Source organism: Trachypithecus francoisi, unplaced genomic scaffold (genome assembly GCF_009764315.1).
Source record: "Trachypithecus francoisi isolate TF-2019V2 unplaced genomic scaffold, Tfra_2.0 Lachesis_group12, whole genome shotgun sequence".
Taxonomy (NCBI): Eukaryota; Metazoa; Chordata; class Mammalia; order Primates; family Cercopithecidae; genus Trachypithecus; species Trachypithecus francoisi.
Genome location: NW_022681457.1, coordinates 522,694 through 546,934, shown reverse-complemented (window position 1 = coordinate 546,934; position 24,241 = coordinate 522,694). Strand labels below are relative to the sequence as shown.

The window sequence follows — 24,241 nt, the reverse complement described above, 5'->3', positions numbered from 1 at the left end:
GGCCTGAGTGTCAGGCCTGGGAAAGCTTCCAGGTGCTCTTGGTGCAGCCAGGGGCAAGAACTGCATCGTTTCCCGCACTCCTTCCTCCTGGGGAGCCCCGTTTTTCAGGGGGCCCATCATGAGAAACAGCTTCATTTCCTCAGTCCTTTCTCTTTATTGGCCCCACCTCCTCTCTTCATTCCTTCTCTTTGGCCCAAAAGGGTTCCTCTGAACCAGACAGGCCTCCCATTTCCTGAGGGCGTCTGTGCAGCACTTGCACAGTGCTGACTGCATTTAGTCCTCAGGACAGCCCTCCCGATTCCCAGAGGAGGGACCCATGCTTGGGAGAGGAAGGGACTTCCCGAGGCTGTTCAGGAAGACTCAAAGGCAAAATTAGAACTCAGGCTTCTGGCCTCAGGGCTTCTGGGTAGTGCAGGCCTGCCTTTCCCACCAGCTCCACAGCTCCTTGAGGACAGGGATGGTGGCTTCTACGTCTCTGTTCCCACAGCACAGGTGCCCAGGAGCCATAGCCAGTGTGTAGGGCTTTTGTGACCTCCTATCCTGCCTGGTCCGGTGGTTATTTGTGGCGGTTCTCCTGGGCTGTCACAGGTTGTGAACTGGAGAACCCGCCAGAGAGGCCAGGAAGGCCTTTGTTCTCTAAGCAGGGGAAGCCCTTGGAGGAAGCGGCTGTGGCTTTTCCACCTCAGAGGCTTTGAAGATAAGAGAAGCCTTGGGCAAAGAGAGGATTCCTCTGAGTGCATGTAGTAAAGAGCTAAGGCACTGTCACCCACTGTCTGAGACCAGGCCCGAGGCGCCCTGAGAACAGCCCTGCTGGGCCAGGCCTCCATCCACCACGCCTCGCCTCGAGAGTGCACTTGGGCAGCCCCTTATCTGAGGAGGGTGTGGGGCGGGCGGAGCAGCTGTCAGATAGGTCCCTGCCCGGAATGCCGCTCTGCGCATCTGAGGCTGGGAGCCCCAGCGAGGCCCTCCTGGGAACTGGGGTTCCACCCCGAAGACAGTGGGAACCATAGCAGGGTTTAAACTGAGGTGCACCTGGCTCATATTTACATTCTAGAAATGCCTTCCTGGCCACAGGAATGGACTGGATGGAGATTGGCCTGGGAAGGGCCCCGCTGCTGCAGGAGCTTAGGGCAGAGGTTGTGGCGGGCTAACCTTCTGGGCCGGGCAGGGGACAGGATGGGGAGTTCTGAGTGGGCAGAGGCAGGATCTGGTTTTGCTAAGGGCGCCTTGCTGGATGAGGGAGGAGAGTTGAGGGCGACAGCGGGGAAGTCCTGCAGGCTTCTCGTACCCACCCCTCACTCACCCATCCATGTGCTAGCACTTCTCTCTCTGTGCTTTTCTTAACCAGGCTGCTCCTTCCCTGGGTTCCCCACCACACCCCTGGGCCTGGCACAGAGTGGCTCTGCAGGTGGGCGTTGAACAGGGTCAGCCTCTGCCCAGGAGCTAGCAGGTGCCTAAAAAACAATGGAGGGGTAGGGCAGACACAAGAGACAGGAAGGGGCGGAGCACATGGCCCCCACCCGCCTCCCTCCCACTTCAGGGCAGAATGTTCTCTGTTCCCAAGTGTCTGAAGGGGCTTTGGTTTGCATTTTCCATTCATCCTCCTTAGAGCTCACCCCTCGGCTTCAGTCTGGACATGTGGATCTTCGTTTAGCTCAGGACATTTTTCTCCTGTGATCTCTGATGATTTCTTCTGCATTGTTCCCTGTATGTCCTGTAGGCACCGCAGGGAAGATTAGACTTCCTGCATCTCTTCCAAGCATCTCGTAGCTTTTCTCTCATTTTTTCCTCCCTCCTGTTTTTCTTCTTGCTGGGAGGTGTTATCTGTCTTACAGGTTTCTCTGCTATTCAATTCCCTTGTTAAAAAGTGTTGATTTTGGCCACCATATTTGTTCATTTCCAGGAACTCTGCTTTGTGTCTGATTGATCCTTCCTGTGTAGTGGATGTCATTAGCACCGATACTGATAAGACTTCCTGGCCGGGCGCGGTGGCTCAAGCCTGTAATCCCAGCACTTTGGGAGGCCGAGACGGGCGGATCACGAGGTCAGGAGATCGAGACCACCCTGGCTACACTGTGAAACCCCGTCTCTACTAAAAAAAAAAAAAAAAAAAAAAAAAATACAAAAAAAAGACTTCCTTTCTGCCTTTCCTTTCATCCGGTCTGTGTGTAAACTCGGCAGAGGCAGGTGTGGGGAGCCCCAGAAATGCACCGGCTCTGGCTGGGCTCTGGCAGATTCATATGAATGGGAGAGTCTCTGTCTGGCCAGCCCTTCTGTTTTGTTTTTGGTTTTTGTTTTGTTTTGTTTGAGACTGAGTCTTGCTCTGTCGCCCAGGCTGGAATGCAGTGGCGTGATCTCAGCTCACTGAAACCTCTGCCTCCCGGGTTGAAGCGATCCTGGTGGCTCAGCCTTCTGAATAGCTGGGATTACAGGTGCACGCCACCACGCCCGGCTAATTTTTGTATTTTTAGTAGAGACAGGGTTTTGCCATGTTGGCCAGGCTGGTCTCAAACTCCTACCCTCAAGTGATCGTCCCGCCTTGGCCTCCCAAAGTGCTGGGATTACAGGCAAGAGCCCCCACGCCCAGCCCCTTCTGTTTTTAACAAGATAAACCCCTGACCTCTGAAGAGCTTTTGCAGTGACACGGGCATGGACGCCACCAAGTCTCCCTGTGATGAGGTGGGTGGAGGCTTCTCCCTTCCTCCTCTGCCCTTTCTTCCCTGTCTCCTGCTCCTCCTTGGCCCCTCCCTTTTGCCGTGATTCCCCACATCCCTTTTCAGTTCAGCACGGATCTGAATGGCCCCCGTCGAGGGCTGGGTGCAGTGGGGCCAGCAGTCACACAGCCGTGTATCCAGCTGCTGCCACCTGCCAGTCACACCGCCACTGTGAGCAGGCGCTGCCATTAGCCCCGTGGCGCATGTGGGGAGACTGAGGCATGGGATGGTTGAATAATCTGCCCAGGGTCACACAGCCAGTGAGTGGCAGGGCCGAGACTCAAACCCAGGCAGTGTGAAGTTCGTGAAGGGAAAAGCTGAACTTGCTGGAACCCCTTCAGACTCCACGCTCCTGGCCTGGCTGATGGACCCCACTGACTCTCTACCCCGACTCACCCTTCCAGGGGCTGCCGTCATGGCTGTGACTTGGGCCTGGTGTGCCTTCACAGCCCACTCCCACTGTTGAACTCTTCCTCTTCCCGCAGGCTCAGCGCAGTCGGGGTGCTTCCTAGGGATGGGCGTGCACCCTCGCAGCACGCCCTGCCTCCCTCTTGGCAGTCGCTGTGAGCATAGTGAAGCCGGTCATTGCATCTTTGCCCACTCCCCGGGTAAAACGCCAGCTCCAGCAGGGCAGGGACTGAGCCTGTGGCCCACTGTGGCTGACATTCAGGCAGCGTGCCCTGCATGGACCCTCGGGTTGGCTGCACTTGCCTGCAGGGGAAAATGCCCCCTCTGCAGTCCACTCTGAGGGCCCCTTCCCTTCCCGCTCCTCACCCCTGCCTTGGCACATGCCCTTTGCTTGGAATGCCTGCCCCCTCTGGCCCTCTCCTGGAGGGCAGGCTCTGCACAGCACTGCCGGGCCCCTTGCACTCAGTCTCCCAGCCCTTCCTAGATTGTCAGTTGGCATCATCTGGTCACCTGTCAACCCCACCAGGCACGGTAGGTGAGCTCCTGGAGGACACCAAGAAATGTTTGTGGCATGAACTAGAGAGGGACATGAAGGTGCCCTTACACGCAGGGACACAGATGTATTCTGTCAGAGTGGAGCCTGGGCCCTACCTCCAGGAGCTGCGCTGCAGGAGGAGGTGACACAGGAGCCACAGCCACCAGGCAGCGAGCTCTCGCCCGGGCTGTTCTAGGTGCTGGCTACAGGAGCCCACAGAACAGACCCCCTTCCTTCCTGGGGTTTTCCTCCAGCCAAGGGCTTCATCCCTCATTGGCTAGGGCCGTCTCCTCGTTTGACAGACATAGAGGCTGTGAATGACAGTAAGTAAGGCTCCCAGAGCTGCCTTGAAGTACTCAGGTTGCCTTTACCAACCCTTACTCCTGGTGAGGATCCCGGAGGTAGCTGCCACTAATATTCCCCTCCTTTGGGCCAGGCGTGATGGTTCACACCTGTAGTCCCAGCTACTTGGGAGGCGGAGGTAGGACAATCCCCTGAACCCAGGAGGTAGAGGCTGCAGTGAGCCAAGATCGTGCCATTGCACTGCAGCCTGGGTGACAGAATGAGACCCTGTCTCAAAAACAAACAAAATGACCCTCCTTTTTACATGAGGAAACTGAGGCACAGACATTCAACCACTGGCCCAGGTCCCACACATGGTAAGTGCTGGCCCAGGTCCCACAGGTGGTAAGCGCTGGGGTGGATCTGGACCCGGGCGGTGGTTCTGCACCTGCGCTGCTGGTAGTGCTGCTATGAAGGACCCACGGGCAGGGGTCTCTTCCCACCCTGTCTCTCTCACACACCTGCCCTTCTCCTGCAGTCATCGGCCCCTTCCCTGAGCCTCTGCTGTGTGGCCGGCCGTGCTGTGCCGGAGGACACCGGAGGAAAGCAGATGGTGACACCAGAGGGAGCCAGTGCAACAGGAAGTCGTGTCATTGTCACCCAGGAGGGCAAGGCCTGGCAAGGGGCCAGGCAGAGGAAAGGGCACCTTAGCTTCAGATATGGGCGACCTCAGCTCAGCGCCTCCCCCATTCCAAGCGCACTCCACTTCCATGAGGCCCTCAACAGCCATGGCTGTCACCCACCCACCCTCCTATGTGGACCTGCTGGGGTGTGAAAGACAGCCCTGTGCTGAGGGTGCCTTGGATGGGTTCTTACCTCGGAGCCCCAGTTTCCATCTGGAAATACAGCCTCCTGTGAGAGTGGAAAGGTAAAACAAGAGGGCTGTAGAAAACTCCCGCCGCACAGTTTGCTGGTCCTGGAATAATACTTTGTTGTGATATTGATGAGGAAAAAGTACTGATTCCCGGGACCACTGTCTGGGTGGTGGTTGCAGGTTCTCCCCGTGCTGGTGCAGGTTCCTCTGGGCACTCCTTTCCTTGTGCATCCTTGGGGTGTGTCCGTTAGGTGAGCTCCCGGGTCTCCATGGGCCCAGCATGAGTGATTAGGGACCTGTGTGTTCCCTGTGATGGGATGGCATCCTGTCCAGGGTCCATTCCTGCTTTTGGCCTTGCCGGGACAGGCTCTAGCCCCCCAGGACCCTGAGCTGGAGGAAGTAAGTAAATGTCTTCCTGGTTTTTTTTTTTTTTTTTTTTGAGACGGAGTCTCTCTCTGCCGCCCAGGCGGGAGTGCAGTGGCCGGATCTCAGCTCACTGCAAACTCCGCCTCCCGGGTTCACGCCATTCTCCTGCCTCAGCCTCCCGAGCAGCTGGGACTACAGGTGCCCGCCACCTCGCCCGGCTACTTTTTTGTATTTTTTAGTAGAGACAGGGTTTCACTGTGTTAGCCAGGATGGTCTCGATCTCCTGACCTCATGATCTGCCCGTCTCGGCCTCCCAAAGTGCTGGGATTATAGGCTTGAGCCACCGTGCCCGGCCGGTTTTTTGTTTTTATTTATTTTTTAAGACAGGGTCTTGCTCTGTTGCCTGTGCTGGCATACAGCGGCATGATCATGGCTCACTGTAGTTGTGACCTCCTGGGCTCAGACGATCCTCCTGCCTCAGCTTCCTAAGTAGCTGGGACATATGTGCCCGCCACCATGCATAGCTAACTTTTGTATTTTTTTGTAGAGAAGGGGTTTCGCCATGTCGCCAAGGCTGGACTCGAACTCCTGGGCTCAGCTGGGCACGGTGGCCCACGCCTGTAATCCCAGCACTTTGGGAGGTCGAGGCGGGTGGATCACGAGGTCAGGAGATGGAGGCCATCCTGGCTAACAAGGTGAAACCCTGTCTCTACTAAAAATACAAAAAACTTAGCCGGGCTTGGTGGCGGGCGCCTATGGTCCCAGCTACTTGGGAGGCTGAGGCAGGAGAATGATTTGAACCTGGGAGGCAGAGCTTGCAGTGAGCCGAAATCGCGCCACTGCACTCCAGCCTGGGTGACAGAGGGAAACTCCGTCTCAAAAAAAAAAAAAAAAAAAACCTCGGGCTCAAGTGACCCACAAAGTGCTAGGATTGCAGGCATGAGCCACCGTGCCCAGCCTATCTTACTTGTTTTAATCTTTATTTTTTTTTGAGACAGAGTCTCGCTTTTGTCGCCCAGACTGGAGTGCAGTGGGATGAGCTTGGCTCACTGACACCTCTGTCTCCCGGGTTCAAGCAATTCTCCTGCCTCAGCCTCCCAAGTAGCTGGGATTACAGGTGCCTGCCACCATGCCCGGCCAATTTTTGTATTTTTAGTAGCGACAGGGCTTCGCCGTGTTGGCCAGGCTGGTCTTGCACTCCTAACCTCAGGTGATCCACCTGCCTCGGCCTGCCAAAGTGCTAGGATTACAGGAGTGACTCACTGCGCCCGGCTTAATCTTTCTCATATGTATGTGTAGCTCACATTTATTTCAGTGTTTAATATTACGTTTTCATTGTTATTTAGAAGTCTGGTGATGTTTTTGTACCAGAAACATGGCATTGGAACTTCACTCTTGTTTATGTTAATTAACCTGCGTGAAATTGGTTTCATCATGTGTCATTTTGCTTAAAGCCGTAGTTTCCCAGAGCCCGTTGACAGCATTAGGTGAGGACTTACTGTGTCCTTTGTTGACGCACGTTGTCTCATCAGCCAGTCTATTAAGCACCACCCACATGCCAAGCCCTGTGTTGGCTGCCGAAGGCCGGATGTGAATTGATCAGCCTGGGTCCCCACCTTCACAGAGCTGTGTCCTCATCCATTGACAGTGCGCAGTGGGCAGCGCTGGGGACGCCAACTGGGAGGGAGGGAAGGAAGTCAGTACAAAGGCCCAGAAGTCTGAGCCTTCCCAACCAAGGAAAGCGAGTGTCCCGAGTGGGTGGAGAGGGTGAGGGAGGGATGGAGGCAGCTGGACCAGCAGGCTGCAAGAAGCCTTCCTCGGACACCCTCTCCAGGCTGGGAGACCCTCTCCAGGACTGGAGCCAAGCAGAGAATTCCCATTCCCATTCGGATGGCTGCGTTGATGGTGCAGCCCTGGAGGGAGGAGGCCGTAGCTGCCACTCCTGAGTGAAGGTGGGGGTGGAGGGCAGGAGAGGGAGGGCTGCAGGGCTCAGGCCAGGTGACTGCAGGCTCCTGAGAGCAACCAGCAGGAGGATGAGCTTCCTTCAGCTCAGGGCTACACACCAGCCTCTCCTCTGTTCCCCCACTTCTGCTCTGCCAGGCTTTCTCTGAGAAACCTGGCACCTCACGCCCAAGCCATGCAGGGATTTCTGGTGTGCCCCCAGTGTGGGCCCCCCGCTTCCTCTGCTTACAGCAAATCACCGGAGGGAAAAAAAAAAATCCATGGCCAGGTGCAGTGGCTCTTGCCTGTAATCCCAGCACTTTGGGAAGCCAAGGCGGGCGGATCATTTGAGGCTAGGAGTTTGAGACCAGCCTGGCCAACATGGTGAAGCCCCATATCTACCAAAAATACAAAAATTAGCCAGGTGTGGTGACACACACACCTGTAATCCCAGCTACTCGGGAGGCTGAGGCAGGAGAATTGCTTGAACACGGGAGGTGGAGGTTGCAGTGAGCCTACAGTGTACCACTGCACTCTAGCCTGGCCCACAGTGAGACTCTTGTCTCCAAAAAAGAAAAATTGCCAGGAGCAGTGGCTCACACCTGTAATCCCAGCACTTTGAGAGGCCGAGGTGGGTGGATTGCCTGAGTTCAGGAGTTCGAGACAAGCCTGGGCAACACAGTGAAACCCCTTCTCTACTGAAATACAAAAAATTAGTCGGGCGTGGTGGTGGGCACCTGTAGTCCCAGCTACTTGGGAGGCTGAGGCAGGAGAATTGCTAGAACCCAGGAGTCGGAAGTTGCAGTGAGTCGAGATCAGGCTACTGCACTCCAGCCCGGGCAACGAAGTGAAACAACATCTTTAAAAAAAAAAAAAAAAAATTCATGAACACCTCATCTCTTCCAGCCATGCCATCCACACACACAGGCACGTGGACAGACACTGAGTGCAGCCCTCCTGCCTGGGGCCTGCCTCTGCCAGCTCAGTCCCCTCCTGTGTGGACCCTGGCCTACCCTCCAGACACTACATGAATGCCACTGTCCTTCCTGAGCACCCAAAGAAAGATCTGCCTGTTCTGAGCTTCCACGTGTACCCCCAGGGATCTTGGCCAATATTATAAGGCATGATGATCATGGTTGACTTCCACAGCTCCTTTTCCTGTGGCCCAGCCTCCAGCCCTTGGGCAGGTCACCTGGAGCCTCTTGGTGGAGTCGCAGCTCCCACTTCCAGGGCATTGTGAGGGTTCGCGCTGAAAGCATGTGCAGCGTGTGACTGGTGTTGTGAGGAAGAGTCGTGCAGGGGGCAGGGAACCTGGGGAAGACCCCCACTGTTCCTGGGGGAAGGAGGAGCTGGTTCTTGGGGGCTGATGATCTGGGGATCCAGAGAGCCTGCGAGGTCTGCAGAGGTGGGTGAGGGAGCCCTGGTGCCCTAGAGGCCTGCCCCTGCCCTGGCCGGGCTGTGCCAGAGCCTCTCCCTGCTTACCCCTGAACTGATTGATGGGCACTGGCAAATTGGTCTTCGGGTCCCCTGGCAGGTGCCCCCCTGGGTGGCCCCGGGTTCGAGGTGGCCAAGGGCTCCTGAGCGTCTCTCCCCTGGCCTTCTAGGGACAGAAGATGAGCCTGTCGGTCCTGGAGGGTATGGGGTTCCGCGTGGGCCAGGCTCTAGGCGAGAGGTGAGCGCGGGCCCCCCTGCTCTCCCCGAGCCTAGCTGGCAGGGCTGGGCAGGCCCCGGGCAGGGAGGTTGCATTGCTCCATGTGGGAGATGGGCCTGGCTTCTTCCCTGTTCCTCGCCCGGCCCCACGGCCTCAGCCTGGCACTGCCCCACCAGACTGCCCCGGGAGACGCTGGCCTTCAGGGAGGAGCTGGATGTCCTCAAGTTCTTGTGCAAAGACCTGTGGGTGGCTGTGTTCCAGAAGCAGATGGACAGCCTGCGCACCAATCACCAGGTGGGAGCGCCCCAGCCTGCCCATCCGGCTCCCTCCCGAGGGCGAGACCAGGAGAGTGGGAGGGGAAGCCCCGGCGCCAGAGCAGCGGCTGCCGGACCCGCCCAGAGCTTTCCCTCAGGTGGCTGCAGCTCTTGCTCTGTCTGATCCTCTAAGGGAAGCCAGGAGGCTGCACTGGGGCATAGGGGGTATTTCCAGAACTTCCCCAGCCTACCAGGAGTGAGCCATGCATGGGCAGAAAGTCCCTGGTGGCCGCCTGCCCTCCCCCCAGTGCGATGCTGCTTGTCCCCAGTGAACACCCCAGGCTGTGCCCGCCCCTCCGCAGCTTCCTGGGCCGGGTCCCCAGCTTTTCTGCGCAACCCTGGGAGGCGAGGGTAGGACCCACACTCCCCAGGGCACAGGCACCTAGTCCAACTTTGGAAGCCCTGGGCCCTACTGGAGCACTGGAGGCCAAGGCCATGATTCCAGTGGTTCTCAGGGAGGGGGACTTCCCGACGTCAGCCCAATCTAGGACCTGGGTTCCCGCTTCCCCTCCCTGCGCTTCAAATGTGCAGGCCCCGCCCCCACCCACCGGCCTCTCCTCTCCCCCAGGGGACCTATGTCCTGCAAGACAACAGCTTCCCCCTCCTCCTTCCGATGGCCTCTGGCCTGCAGTATCTGGAGGAAGCGCCCAAGGTATGGGGGGAGCTGGGGCCTTGTCCACACCTCCCTTCCTCCTGTTACCCAGTCTCTACCCCACGTCAGGCCTCTCCCCAGGCCTAAGGAGTGCCCCAGACCTCGATGCCGGCCTCCCCTCTCTTCCCATGCTTATCTGTGTCCCCTCCCCAGTTCCTGGCCTTCACCTGCGGCCTCCTGCGTGGCGCCCTCTGTACCCTGGGCATTGAGAGTGTGGTCACCGCTTCCGTGGCAGCCCTGCCCATCTGTGAGTCATGGCGGGTTGGGGGGATTCTTCTCATCCCTTGAGTTGCTGAGGCCTTCAGAGTTCCAGCCCCACTCCTGTGTGGGTGCCCGGGAGGCAGGCCCAGGTTTAAGTCACCTGCTCAGCCACACAGCCAGTGCAGGCCCATCTGTGCCCCTGGCTCCATGACGTCGCCAGCCCTGCAGAGAGAACTGTCTGGCTGTTTTGAACATCTTTTCCCAGCACGGGATCCCAGGTGGACATAATAGAAGTCATCCTTGCTGATCCTTCGATGTGGGGGATGGCAGGCTTCAAGGAACTTGCAGCCAGCCTGACTCGGTGTCCTCTGTCAGACAAGCGGGAACCCCATTTCTGCCTGGGGACAGCCTGTCCCACCACCTCCCCAACCTTCAGTTATTTTCGCTCTGCTGGTTCCCCAGGCCCATTCGTGGGGGGGCCCCACGGCTGCCGTGGGGTAGGACCGAGTGATGCATACCACAGAAGCCTGCGCTGGGCGCCTCCCTGCGGCCACATTCGTGGCCCTCATGCCCCTGGTTACTCACACAGCCCAGGGATGTGGCCACGTGGGCGGGAGGAAATAGCCCAACCTAGCCACTGGGGTGTCAGTGCAGGACAGGGGTGAGCACCTAAGAGCTGTCCAGGTGCCCTCTGCCTCTCTCCCATCCCATCCTCAAGCCTAAGCCAGGCCTTCTCTTCCAGGTAAGTTCCAGGTGGTGATTCCGAAATCTTAAGCCCGCCCTGCACCCGCTGAGCCGCATGGCTGCCCCCAGTCTCACCGGCCTCAGGAGAAGGCGGCTGCATTGGGCCCCAGGCTGCTGCATTTGGGGGTGGTGTTGGGGCTAGTGCTGGGGATCCCAGGCCCTAGGGGTCACATTTACTCAGGAAGTGGGTATCAAAGCGAGGTGGGGGTGTCACAGGAGGCAAAGGGGTCCCAGCTGCGGTCAGGACTGGGGTGGGATTCCTGCCTGCTCACTGCCCAGCAGCTGTTCAATAAAGGCTGTGTGTGTGGAATCTGACTGACAGCAGCGGGGGAGGATCTGTGGAGCAACTGTCACAGGTCCTGCAGGGGAGTGGGCACCTTTCTGGCTCCCATGCCCCTCAGACCCTCCCTCCCCTGCCAGGTCCCCCTCTGCTCCCTCCCTCCCCGTGCTCCTGGCAGAGGGATGCTGGCCCTCGGCATGGGCGGCCTCGCTGGCATCTCTGCCGAGTCAACAAGTCTGGGGCTGCCCTCTGCCCGGCGATCTGCACGGAATGGAGCGTCCTCCTGGGGAGCAGGGCTGGGAGTGCCCAGAGTGTAGGCTGGGGCTGCCAGGGCTGGGGATGCATGGGGTAGGGAGAGGCCAGACACCCCCGTGGACACACGTGGCCCCTACGCACTCCTGCTGCCTGTCCATGGGCAGAGTGGCCCTTATGCTGCCCCCTTCCACCCTGCTCGCATCTGTAGCATCTGGGGACTCCTAGGCTTCGCCACCCGCTGCCTGATGTAGGTAAGTGCCCCAGCCTCACAGCTTCCAACCGAGGCTGGGGGTTAAGACCCAAATGGGATGAGAAAGGGGTCCCTTGCTAAAGAAACTCCCCTGTAAAGTGGGGTCCAGTCACCCCGTCAGTCACTGCCTGGGTCACCTCTTCCCAGCCCACCTGGCTGAGTGTAGCTCTGTCCTGTGTCTGCCTCTGCAGTGCTGCCCCTGCCTGGCCCACTCCCCAAACACCTGCTCCCCCTAGTGTCCAGCAGCCTCCTAGCTGCTATGCTCCCAGCCCGGAGCAACCTCATTCTGCGGAGATGTCTCGTTTACGTTGAGCCATGCTTCATGTTCCAGCCAGGGGTGTGGGGGGTTGGCACGGAGGTCCACTGCAGACATGCCCACGCTCAGATGCCACGCCTGATGGGCCAGGGAGGAACCTTCCCAGAGCAACCGGCTTGAAGGGTCGGGGAGGAGACAGAGCAGGTCCCAGGTAGCAGGAAGGGCCCTGGCTCTGGCCGTGGGGAGCAGTGTTTGGTCACCTGGGCAGAACCCAGGGCCGGGTGGGTTCCCTTTATCTTGTCCTGGGCACTGTTCTGGGGCTGCCTCCCCCATCCCCATCAGAGCACCCCGTCTGTCAGGGAAGCAACTATTGACCCCGTCATGCCAGCAGCCACAGGGAGCCAGGGCCCCAGAGGGCCGAGGGGCCTCCAGGGCATCTCCTGCCCAGCCTCTCCCCAGCCTTCACCCCTCAGAGGGCATCTGTGGGGAGACAGTCACTGAGTGCTGGCCCTCGAAGGCAGGAGACAGAGCCTTGGCAAGCCTGGGAGTAGCAATCACTGTCTGCTTTCAAATCCCTGCTCTGCCTCTGTTGCCCTGGGGCAGAGGACTTCACTTCTCTGGGCCTCAGTGTCCTCATCTGTGAAGCAGGCATCACACCTGGCCCCTGGGTGGTGGAGAGGAAGATGGAGCTAGGGTGCAGCCAGCCTTGATGTGTGTGCTGTTGCTTTGTCCTATGGACGTCCATTTAGAGCAGCACCAGGTAAATGGGTCAGCACAGCCCCGGGTCAGGCGCGCCAGGCGCTGGACTGAGGGGACTCCTACCCCGTGCCTCCCTCGCGGCAACCATGAGAGACAGGTGCCCACTCAGCAATGAGGAAGCCGAGGCTCGGAGAGTGAAGTCCCCTGCCCAAGGTCACATAGCTGAGCCAAGGAGGTGCTGGCATCCCAGCTCCTTGTCCCCCCGCCTCCCCCCGCGCCTAACCACCAGCAGAAGTGCCTGGGCCCGTGGCTGCCTTGAGGAGACTTAGGCAGTGCTGTGGGATGCATCTCCGTTCCTTACCAGGGACGGGGGCACAAGACTGAGTCCAGTCCTCAAGAGCAGAGCGCACCGGGGACAGGCAGGCGCTGGGGAAGGGGCGGGGACAGGCAGGCAAACCGGTCGGGCGGGCGCTGGGCTGGGGCCTCCATCAGGATGGGCCTGTGCTGACAGTTCGGGCTGGCGCGGCAGCAGCTCGCGGGGCAGGCAGCTGGGGTCGTGAGGCCGCCGTCAGGTACGAGTGGACCCGGGACTGGGGGTGGGGAGTGGTGGACAGGCTCCCAACCGTCAGCACCCCAGTTTCCTCTGCCCCTCAGCCTTTCCCCATCCCTGTCCCCCACACAGCATCCTTCCCCGTCCTGCTTTCGGCTCTTCACGTTTGAAACGCGGTACACTCATCTTGCCCGAGTTTGCTGAGCCTCTCCCCAAATTGGACCACTGTGATTTCATTGCTCCCTCACAATTCCCCCTCCATCGTATCATTCAATCCCACAGGTACCTAGCTCTGACTTTCACTCTGCTTCTCAGCTGCTCTCCAGCTCACCTCACTAGCTTCATGTCCTTCCAAAGCGTGCCAGCCTCCCACAGCACCCCACACCTTAATGACCCCTTGTGTCACTCAGCCACCACACCGGACCCCCTATTTCCCCAGCCCACATCTGCTCAGCACTCCCCAATGTCCTAGCCTCTTGGAAACTCCCAGCGGCTTCCCGACACGCAACCTCAAATTAGCCCCTAGCCACCCCCAGCGGTTCTCTGTTCCCTCCTCTGGCCATCCCTCTTCATCCTGCCCCTCACTGTACCCTGAAGGCCACCTCTGCCCCCTCCTCCCAAGTGACTTAGGAAGCCAGCATCTGGGACTTGGCTTCTCCCCTGTCCAAGCTCTTGGGCAGGGCAGGGCCCCTGACCTCAGCTCTCTGCTGTTCATGACCCAGAGGCTACACTGAGCCTGTGCACCCCCTCCTGCCCCAGGAAGAGGCCCCCAGCTGCCCGGCTGCCATGCACAAGCATTACAAAGTCCACTTTGCCAAGGATGCCCAGAGCCCCAACGGGCACTACTTCTGGGACCCAGAGTTGGGGCACCAAAAAGGTACGGGTTCAGTTTGGGGGTGGGCGATGGCCGGCAGAGGCCTGTGAGGGAGCCGGAGTGAATGAAGGAAGGGGAGCTGCGTCCCCAGGAGAGAAAAGCCACCTGCACCCCCCCAAGAGGCATCTGTGTAGCAGCAGGGCCGGGACCCAGGACTAGGACCACAGGGCCGGGGGGCCCGAAGATAGGAGCCTGGGCTGGAGATGGAAGCCGGGCCACCTGGCCTGCCCTTTCCCCTCTCCAAACCCCCAGGCCTGTGTGGACGGCCCCCAGCCTGGAGGGGAGCAGTGTGCTGGGAGTAGGGTAGGAGAGGGAGCCCCGCACACTGAACATGTCTGAATGAGGCTGGGCCCAGTTTCTGGTGGCGACCACGGGTGCTCTTGTTTAGTGGGGGGAGGGGGCAGTGCCCTCCCACTGGGGCTGATTCAGCCTCCTCAGGGCTGGGGTGAGGGCCGGAGCTTCCCAGGTCACCACCCTTCCTGCCACCCTGGCCCGAGCTGGGGACAAGATCCACCCCCGCATCCAAATCCCTGGCCTACTCCTCTCCACACAACCACCCATCACTCCGGCCTCCCTGGGCCAGCCAGGGCCAGCTCCCAATGGATCCTCTGTTTCCTTGACCCCTGCACTCAGGGCACCCCCCAGGAATCCAGGAATCTGCTGTGGCCCGCACCAGCCTCCACTGAAGCCCCAGCCTCTCTGACCCCAGCTGAAGTCCAAGCCCTGCACCTTCCCCGCTCCCCTGCTGTGGAACAGCACTGACCCCGGGGCCCTCCCCTGCCCATACCTCCCCCACGTACAGTCGGACTTTTTGAGGGGTTTCTGGGGCTCCCAAGAATACTCCGGCCCCTAGATTCTACCTGAAGACTTGATCTGGCTTGTGCCGGTGTCCCTGGGAAGTTGGGGACACAGGCCCAGTCACCCCCACTTCCTTCCTTCCAGGATGCTGTCATCAGTGGCGCCAGGACTCAGCAGCCCTCCGAGCCCACAGGCCCTGTCGACCTTCCCCCCAGTCACACTGGCAGCTGGCCTACCACAGCCACCGAGTGGGCGGCAGTGGCTGGCGCCGGGGCCTCTCGCCCTCCGTCCTGCAGCGGCAGCCCCAGCCCCCACCTCCCAGCCCCCTTCGGCAGCGGCTCTGCCCCATTCACGAAGCCCAGAAAGGGGTGCCTGCAACCTCCACTGTCCCCAGGGAACCAGCCGGTGCCCTTCAGGCCCCCCCCTTACCCATCACGGCACTGGCCATGGCCAGCAGTGGCCCAGCCCTATCCTCCGCGGCCAGCATCTTCCTGGAGCCCAGCGAACCCACTGATGCCCGGCCTCTGCCCGCCCCAGGGGCCTGTGGCTCCTTCACCACCTACAGCCCCGGTGCTCACCCTGGTCTTCTCGGGGCCTCTGTTCTCGCTCCTGCCACCTCACTTCCCGCCTGCTCCCTTTGCTCTCTGCCTAGCATCTTGCGCCTGACCTCTTCATCCACACCCTGGTCCCTATCCAGGAGGGGTGCGTCCCTGGCACCGGGGCTCAGGCTGGCTGCCTCTGCTTCACCTGTTGGGGTCCAAGGCTTCCAGGCCAGGCCTGCCCCGTGCCGCCATCCTGGGCCAGGCAGTGAAGTCCTCCCTCTCCTTCCCCCTTTCCCTCTGCCAACACCCTGGCTGTGCTCTGGTCTCTTCTCAGCCCCTTCCTCTGGCCCAGCAGGCTACAGGGTACATGGGGCAGGGATGGTGAGCCCTGAGTTGTTGGCCGGCTCTGGCATGGGGGAGACAGAGCTAGGGAGTGGCCTGGGGAACGGAGAGCAAAGGTCAGCAATGGAAGGACCCACTTGCTTGCTCCCTCCCTCCCTCATTCACTCCATGAGTGTGCCAGGCCCTGTTCTGGGGGCACAGTGGGGAGCAGGATCAACAGACATCTCTGTCTTCATGTATTGCAGCCGGGGGCAGGTACAGGAAACAAGGAAATTTAAAAGTGTGGCTGGGAGGCCGGGTGCAGTGGCCCACGCCTATAATCCCAGCACTTTGGGAGGCTGAAGCTGCTGGATCACTTGAGGTCAGGGGTTTGAGACCAGCCTGGCCAACACGGTGCAACCCCATCTCTACTAAAAGTACAAAAATTAGCCAGGCGTAGTGGCCAGCACCTATAATCCCAGTTACTCAGGAGGCTGAGGCATGAGAATCACTTGAACCTGGGAGGTAGAGGTTGCAATGAGCCGAGATCACACCACTGCACTCCAGCCTGGGCAACAAGAGTGAGACTCTGTCTCAAAAAAAAAAAAAAAAAAGGTGTGGCTGGGCGCACTGGCTCATGTCTGTAATCCAAGTAGTTTGGAAGGCTGAGGCAGGAGGATCGCTTGAGGCCAGGAGTTCCAGACCAGCCTGGGCAGCGTAGTTAGGCCCTGTATCTACAAAAGGTAAAATAAACATTAGCCCAGCATGGTGGTGCATGCTTGTGGTCCCAGCCATATGGGAGGCTGAAGCAGGAGGATCCCTTGAGCCCCAGAGTTTGAGGCTGCAGTGACCTATAATTGTGCCACTGCACTTCCAGCCTGGGTGACAGAGCAAGACATTGCCTCTAAAAGTATACCACTCGGTAACAACCACACTAGGGAAAAATAAAGCACGGAGAGGAGATGGGGGATGTCAGGGTTTCCAGATTAAATAGGGTCGTCAGGCTGGGCCTCATTAAGGCAGTGTTAGAGCAGAGGCCCTGGGGAGGCATGTTTCTGAGCCAGCAAGAAGCCAGCACTTCAGCTTTTGCCCTAAAGGAGGCAGGAGCCACAGGAGGCTTTGGAGCTGAGGATGGACATGAGCTGACAGGATCTCCAGGAGAATGGGCTGTGGGAGGAGGGCAGAAGCAGGTGGCCCAGGGAGCAGGAGATTGCAAGAATCCAGGCGAGAGGTGCTGGCAGCCTGGCCAGGGTGGTGGCAGCAGAGGTGGGGACATGGCTGGGTTTCTAGGTCTGGATTGAAAGTAGAGCAACAGGGACTCAGCAGGACTCTAGGTTGGGCACAGCCCTGTCACCAGAGCCTCGGGGCTATGATGTCTATTTCACACACAGGGAAATAGAGGGTGGATGAGGTGGAGCCACCCAGTGATCTGGCAGAGCTGGAATTAGACCCACCTGGCCCACACCTCAGTAGACCTACTCCTGAGTCTGCTTCCTGGCCGTCTGGCTTTGCCGCTAGGCGTGGCCCATTTCCTGCAGCCCATCAGGCCTCTCTGAACGTGGCTGTGTTACCCGCACTGTGCACCACAAGGCTGGCCCCATGTGCCCCCGCAAGACTGAACCCTGCCTTTTTGATACCCCATTTCCAGGTCTGAGAAGCAACCCTCAGTGGGGGACAGGGTGTCCTCTGCAGAGCGGATGCTGTAGTGCCAGTGACTGGTGGCCAGGGCCATAAATGGCCACTGGAGACTATGACATTGACCAAGGGCCCAGCGCTGGCCAGACACTTTGGCGTTCCTGCTCCCCGGTGTCTCCGCTACCCCACTCTTCAGAGGGAACTGAGCCTCTCCCTGGGGTCTGCAGAGAAAAGCGGTGGGGCCGGGACTGGAGCTCCAGTCTGGTCATCTCTCTCCCAAGCCTGGGCTCAGGTGGGATTAGTGACTTGCTGGCATGATGGACAGGAAGGTGGGAGGAGCCTGCGGTCCAGGGCCTCTCCATGCTCTGGCTGGCCCAGCAGAACAGGCAGGAGTGGCCTGGAGTCCTGCTGATGTTGGAAAGTGGTGTCTTAGCATCCGAGGGCCTCATATCACAAAGAAAGGCCTTTGGGATTTTCCCGGGGGAATCATGGGCTTAGTGACCAAGCAAGCCTGGTGACCTGGGGCCAGGAAAGCTGACTTCCCGCAGCCTCAGCCTCTGGTGTGTGGCTGGGGGGATTCCAGCCTCCCAGCCTCGTGGGACCCAAAGGGGCACAGCTCGCCCTGGACGTGGGGGCCACTGATGGCCATGGAAACCTCCACTGTAGGGTTTGACCTGAGTCCCCTTGGCACAGGGTGCCAGGGAGGGGCTGACAGCGGGGGCCATGGAGGGCAGATGGGAGGAGGGTGGTGTCTGGCCAGCAGCCCTGACTCAGTGTCCCCACCCCCAACCACCAGATATCCTGACAGAGGATGATGTCTACTGCAGCTGCCTGGCCAAGACACTCTGCCACGTGCCGGTCCCTGTGACTGTGGGTTTCTATGCCCCTTTCGGCTGCCGCCTGCACATGATGCTGGACAAGATCACGGGTGAGGAGCTGTGTGTGTGTGCTGCGGGGAGGATGAGAAACAGGGCCTCTGGTCCCCACCCAGCTCCAGGCTTCCCTCAGATCCCCCACCTCCTGCAGTCAGCCTGCCCCAGTCCAGGCCCTCCCCAAGCCCACATCTCTACCCTGGGCTCTGCTTCTCTGGCCTCCTGGCTGACCCAAAGTCGTACCCTTCCCTGCTTCTGCCACTAAATCCACTCCAAGGACTTTCTGAAGGACAGATCTGGCCCTGTCCTCCCCGTGCTTGGTGCCTTCCATGCTCCCCAGTACCCAAGGCAGAAAGCCCAGGCTCTTTATTGAGGCTGCAGGCTCCTGCCAAGCCCCTACTGACCTCTGTGCTACCCAGACCCACCTCTTAGGTCTTGGTGGTTACAAGGCACCTGACATATAGATGATAATTGAAGACATGAACTGGAACCCGCCAGGTTCCCCAGCAGCTTTTTATTTATTTATTTTTTTTTTGAGACAGAATCTTGCTCTGTCGCCAGGCTGGAGTACAATGGTGCGATCTTGGCTCACCGCAACCTCCACCTCCCGGGTTCAAGCGACTTTCCTGCCTCAGCCTCTCAAGTAGCTGGGATTACAGGCACACACCACCACGCCCGGCTAATTTTTTGTATTTTTAGTAGAGACAGAGTTTTACCACGTTGGCCAGATGGTCTCGATCTCTTGGCCTTGTGATCCACCCATCTCAGCCTCCCAAAGTGCTGGGATTACACGTCTCACTCTGTCTCCCAGGCTGGAGTGCAGTGGCACAATCTTGGCTCAATGCAGCCTCCACCTCTAGGGTTCAAGCGATTCTCCTGCTTCAGCCTCCCGAGTAGCTGGGACTACAGGTGCCCGCCACCAAGCCTGGCTAATTTTTGTATTTTTAGTAGCGATGGGGTTTCGCCATATTGGCCATGCTGGTCTTGAACTCCTGACCTCATGTGATCTGCCCACCTCGGCCTCCCAAAAAGTGCTGAGATCACAGGTGTGAGTCACCGCGCCCGGCTTCCCAGCAGCTTTGATCTGGATCAAGCCCTGCTGGAGCTCAGACCTCAGCCCCATGTGCGGCCAGAGGGGCTGGGACTGATGTTCCTCCTCCATGTGCCCAGCCCTGGTGCAGGCCCAACAGCCTTTTGTTCCTGTACTGACTGTCCACTGAGCACTCACTCTCCTGCCCCGTGTTGTCACAGGGTCCTGGGAGGAGAAAAAATGAGGATATAAGGAACAGAGAGTCCCTACTCCTGCTGGGGGCCATAGATACTCCCGCTCATTCACCCTGTGACCTCAGATTTCTCATGATGCATTGTTCAGGCATTCCCCAAGCACCTTCTGGTGCCCAGGGGACACAGTGGTGACCAAGACAGGCAGACCCTGCCCTTCTTGCTCACAGTCCAGCAGGGGAGAGAGACTTGTTTTCAGATAGTGATGACCCAGAGTGGGAATGGCTGAGGGCCTCCAACCCAGCCTGGGATCAGGGAGGGCTTCTTGCATGAGGAGCAGTAAGTCTGGAAGATAAGACCAAGGCTGTATCCTGCTGCCTAGCATAGCTCGTCCTCAGCATCTCATTCATTCATCTCTTACACCGACCACCTCTCCCCGGTCCACTCTCAGAACCTTCCCAGTGCCCTCTACACCCTCGACCCACCTCCAGCCCCTTACCCAGCCCAGGCTCTTCCTCGTATCTCTTTTTGCCGCCTCCCATCATCTCTCCTCTGCCGGCTCTACCTCTAACTATCTCGACCCCCAGCCTGGCCTACAGACCGCTTCCGGTCCAAGCCCGGCTCCAGGCCTCTCCACTCCCGCGCTTCTGCACCGGCTTCCAACTCTTTAAGGAGAGGCCGCGGCTCCCTTCCAGTCCCTCGCCTCTGCTGGGCGCCCCTCGCCTCTCCAGGAGCGCTCCGCCCCGCCCGTACTAGGCCCCGCCCACCCCGGCGGGTGTGCGGCTCACGCGGCTCCCGGGCTCCCTTCCCGCAGCGCTGATGCAGCAGGAGGCGGCGCAGCGCGAGAGGGAGGAGCTGCAGCACGTGCAGTGGCGGCCGCGCGCCGTGAGCGGCTGGGGCGTCCCGCAGCTGCTGTGGTACCTGGTGTTCCTGCAGCCCATCATCACCGAGGTGCACCTGCGGCGCAGGAACGTGCAGTTTCTTTTCATCCGCTTTAGCGCCTGGCAATACGAGGGCACCGACAAGCTGTGGGCCGGCCTGGTGACCACGTTGTGCGAGGGCATCCGCCACCACTACGGCGCGCTGCCCTTTAGCGTGTACTCGGTGCTGGGCAACAAGCCGGCCACCAGGCAGGACTGCTGCCACAGCGAGTGGCACTGCCGGCGCCGCGTGTGCCTGGGGCTGCTGGCGCTGCTGGCGGCGCTGGGCCTGGGCGTGGGGCTGCTCTACCTGTCGCTGGGCGGCCACGCACTGGGCCACGGCAGCCCGAACGGCAGCCTGCTCAAGGCGTTCGGCGGCGCGGCCACCACCCTGTCGGGCTCGGGGCTGCTCATGGCCGTGTACTCGGTGGGCAAGCACCTGTTCGTAAGCCAGCGCAAGAAGATCGAGCGGCTGGTGTCGCGCGAAAAGTTCGGCAGCCAGCTGGGCTTCATGTGCGAGGTGAAGAAGGAGGTGGAGCTGCTCACCGACTTCCTGTGCTTCCTGGAGATCTACCAGCGGTGCCGGCTGCGCGTGGTGCTGGAGGTCACCGGGCTGGACACGTGCTACCCGGAGCGTGTGGTGGGCCTGCTCAACGCCATCAACACGCTGCTGTCCGACAGCCACGCGCCCTTCATCTTCATCCTGGTCGTGGACCCCAGCATCCTGGCCGCGTGCCTGGAGAGCGCAGGCAACATGAAGGGCACGGCCGACAACGGCTACCTCTTCCTCAACCGCACGGTCACGCTGCCCTTCTCTGTGCCCATCATGGGCCGTCGCACCAAGCTGCAGTTCCTGCAGGATGCGGTGCAGAGCCGCGACGACCTGTTGTGCCGCGACATCACGCGCAAGCTATTGCTGCCGGGGGACGCCAGGGGCGAGAGCGCGCAGCTGCTGGCGGTGCAGACGCAGGCGGGGGCGGAGCGCGGGCAGGGCCGCATCGACGCCGAGGCTGCGCAGCGCATCCAGGAGGCGCTCTTTTGCCTTCACAACGAACACGACTGCCTCTACGAGTACGTGCCCGACAACGTGGTGTCCATGCGGCGCATCGTCAACACCGTGCCTATCACCGTGCGCCTGCTGCAGCAGCAGCAGCAGGGGGACTTCGGGGGCCCCACGCCGCGCCAGGCGGTGGCGTGGGTGGTGCTCGCCAACCAGTGGCCGTGCCGCCTGAGCTGGGCGCTGCAGTGCCTGGAGGACCGGCAGCAGACGGGGGGCGCGCCCGAGGCCCGTGCTCGCCTCTGGGACGTGTTCCGCGACAACAGCCGCGAGCTGCACACTATGACCAAGGCGTTGCAGAACGTACTCGACCTGGACGGCGACCCTGAGCTCTTCGAGCGCTTCCTGGGCGCCGACTTCCCCTTCACTGTGGCCGAGGCACAGAGCCTGCTGCGCTGCACGGTCAACCTGGACCACTCAATCCGCCGGCGCATGGGTCTCATCCGAGCCGTCAGCGCCCTCAAGCCGCCCAGCCCGCCCAAGTCCCCTGCCCGCGATGCCCCCCACGCTGCCCACCGGACCAACAGCGCCTCCGGGGCGCCTCCGTCGGGCCGTGCCTCAGGGCAAGCCAGCGAAGGCCACCACGCTGGGGACTTGGCCCACAGGGGCAAGCTATGGCCGGTGGCCTGCTCGCTCTTCCATCCAGGGCAGTCCAGCCCAGGTGGGCCTTGAATGGAGGACTTGGCGGGCAGCAGGAGGCAAGGGTTCCTCTGTCTGCCCAGATGGGGGAATAGGGGGCTGGACTGGACCCAGGGTCCCAATGAGCCCTGTGAGGGCCACACCCCCAGGTGAATCGGAGCCAGAGCCGTGGACATAGCCTCCAGGAGCGGGGCAGCGACCCGGTGGCAGCATGAGAGCAGGCACAGAAGGACCAATGAGAAACTCAGGATATACGTGCAATAAATGGGGGTGTTGAGAGCCCCGAGTTGCTCTCTGCATCCTGATCTGACCAGGGACCAGGCCTGCCCCGTCCTGCCACAGGGCCTGCCCCATCCTGTCAAGCCCACTTCCTCCTCTGCGCCATGCTGGCCTCCTCATCTGGCATCTCTGTGGCAGGAAAGGCTGCGGGGGCGGTGGGCGAGGCTGCAGAGCTGGGAGATGACAGGTGGATGGGCGGGGTTGACTCAGGCACCATGGAGCGCCCAGGCCTCAGGGAATCCCAGTCCTCGTCCCCATGCCCTAGTCTGCCCCTCTGTGAGTAGGGCAGGAGCTGGCATTTCCGAGGGTGACCTCGGTGACCTCAGCAGGCTGCTCCACCCCTAGGGTGGCTCCATTCTCAACGTAATGGGTTAATTAGACCTGGCATCTCAGCCAGTTGGGGTGGGTGGCACTAACCTCCCCCAGACAAATAACTGTCCACAGGGTACCTGCCTTATGAGTCGCTCCAGGGCCACCCAAGGACCACTGGTTAGTCACTGACACTGAAGCCACTGCATCAGCCCTTTGATGAGGACAGGGAAGTTGGGCAGAGATGGGGACATACAGGACCCAAGCCGCAGCCAGCCAGGAGGGGTTACACTAGGGCTGCCCGCCTTTCCTCTGGACAGAGCCCTGGGCTGGGGTGGGTGTCACTCCTCTGGGCAGTTCCTGATTCCTCATTGGTCAAATGTTCAGCCACACGCTCAGGCCCTGGGGTGCCTGACCCAGTTCCAAGTGTGTGCCGGCAGGGGCTGCAAGGGCCAACACTGAACACAACCTGGGATGAGGCTGAGGGTGTGGCTTCTCAGCCGGGGCCCTGATGCTGGCAGAGGGGACAGTCCCTGAGGAACCTGAGAGCTCTGCAAAGGCACCCACCCTCAGGCCATGGGACTGGGGTCACTGACCTCACAGTTCTTTAGCTCCAAGGCTGGGCATGGCATCCAGGTCTGGCTGCAGCACCAGAATCCTCTGGCCACAGCAATTGTCACAGGTGCATGCAGGTCAGTGATAGCCCTCCAGGATCGTCCCTGGAGTTGAGCAAGCAGAGGTGCTGTTTCCCATTCTTGGACTGGCTAAGCTGGTAGATACACCTGGACCTCCTGGGAGCTGCTTCCTAGCAGTCAGGGAGAGTTGGCCTCAGAGAGGCATGGGGCTTGGGACACCGTTAAGTCTGTTTCTGTAGATGTGTGGTTGGGGTCAGTATATCCTTTTAGGCTCCCCTAAGCCAGTTTCAGTTGGTTTTGTTTCTTACCACCTGGAATCCAGGCTGAAAATAAATTTTCACTCCTGTTACCAGGAGTGGGGTGCTGTGAGAGATGCTAACATGTAGACTTGGCTGGAGGTGGGGGCAGGACTGAAGCCCCCCCATGCCTCAGTAAGAAGCTGCATCAGCCTGGCCAACATGGTGAAACCCCATCTCTAATAAAAATACAAAAAAATTAGCTGGGCATGGTGATGCACACCTGTAATCCCAGCTACTCAGGAGGCTAAGGTGGGTCACTTGAACCCGGGAGGCGGTGGCTGGAGTGAGCCGAGATGATGCCACTGCACTCCAGCCTAGGTGGCAGAGTGAGACTCTGACTGAAAAAAAAAAAAAAAAAAAAAAAAAAGCTGTAGCCTCTGTTACGTGGTACCAAGCTGTGGCTAAACTGTTGGCCACTGTATCTTCATGTGGAGCTGCTCTGAGAACTTGCACCTATGTAAAGCCACGGGACTGGTTGTCACCAACAAAACGGGAGCACGGCTGATATGTGCGCCTTTCCCAGCAATGAGTTAGGGAGCAGGTTTCCCTTCTCCACTCCCTTCCCCCATCTGCCCACTTGATCTGAGACCCATGAGGCCCTGGGGAGCAAGAGCTCTAAGAGCTTCAAAGGGGCCTGGATCCAGGAATAACTTGGTGAAGAGCTGCCTGCCACTCTGAACAGCCACGTATAACGATAAGCATCTCCTGGGTTAGGACATTGAGATCTTGAATGAAACAGACCCCCTACATCTTCAGCAAAGGCTAGCAAAACGTGACAAGCTCGGGCGACACTTGGGTGGCTGAAGGGAAAGGGAAGACGAGACGGCAGGGAGGATCCTCTCAGCTTCCAGCCCTCCATCTGGGAGCC

At 59.8% G+C, this 24,241-nt stretch overlaps 2 protein-coding genes across 13 annotated transcripts in view; both read left to right on the top strand.

Moving 5' to 3' along the window:
- The window catches only part of TRAPPC6A (trafficking protein particle complex 6A), a 16,115-nt gene extending 5,118 nt beyond the window's left edge, over window positions 1-10,997 (top strand). The window contains exons 1-7 of one of the 7 annotated variants that reach the window (XM_033223649.1): window positions 6,995-7,131; window positions 8,027-8,241; window positions 8,725-8,792; window positions 8,948-9,065; window positions 9,654-9,737; window positions 9,891-9,984; window positions 10,681-10,997. In XM_033223649.1, the coding sequence (XP_033079540.1) occupies window positions 8,734-8,792; window positions 8,948-9,065; window positions 9,654-9,737; window positions 9,891-9,984; window positions 10,681-10,712 (387 nt within the window). In that variant the 5' untranslated portion in view covers window positions 6,995-7,131; window positions 8,027-8,241; window positions 8,725-8,733 and the 3' untranslated portion in view covers window positions 10,713-10,997. Of the gene's footprint in view, window positions 1-2,476; window positions 2,680-6,994; window positions 7,132-8,026; window positions 8,242-8,724; window positions 8,793-8,947; window positions 9,184-9,653; window positions 9,738-9,890; window positions 9,985-10,680 lie in introns of those variants that run through there. The other 6 variants (XM_033223646.1, XM_033223647.1, XM_033223644.1 and 3 more) reach the window with 6 other exon arrangements.
- On the top strand, window positions 10,023-24,241 carry NKPD1 (NTPase KAP family P-loop domain containing 1). 6 transcript variants are annotated; one of them, XM_033223634.1, is made up of 5 exons: window positions 11,110-12,994; window positions 13,732-13,849; window positions 14,789-15,214; window positions 17,939-18,070; window positions 20,050-24,241. In XM_033223634.1, exons 2-5 carry the CDS (start codon window positions 13,759-13,761, stop codon window positions 21,882-21,884), a joined length of 2,484 nt encoding a protein of 827 aa, XP_033079525.1. In that variant the 5' UTR covers window positions 11,110-12,994; window positions 13,732-13,758; the 3' UTR covers window positions 21,885-24,241. The 6 variants fall into 6 exon arrangements, with proteins under 6 accessions (XP_033079528.1, XP_033079525.1, XP_033079523.1 ...); XM_033223632.1 differs by having other exon boundaries at window positions 13,695-13,849; XM_033223635.1 differs by lacking the exon at window positions 11,110-12,994 and adding an exon at window positions 13,001-13,254 and having other exon boundaries at window positions 13,695-13,849.

Coding starts and splice junctions, on each gene's coding strand:
- NKPD1 (XM_033223634.1), top strand. CDS start 13,759: ATGCACAAGCATTACAAAGTCCACTTTGCCAAGGATGCCCAGAGCCCC. Junction 13,850..14,788: donor AGAGTTGGGGCACCAAAAAG/GTACGGGTTCAG, acceptor CCTTCCTTCCAG/GATGCTGTCATCAGTGGCGC. Junction 15,215..17,938: donor CTTCACCACCTACAGCCCCG/GTGCTCACCCTG, acceptor CCCAACCACCAG/ATATCCTGACAGAGGATGAT.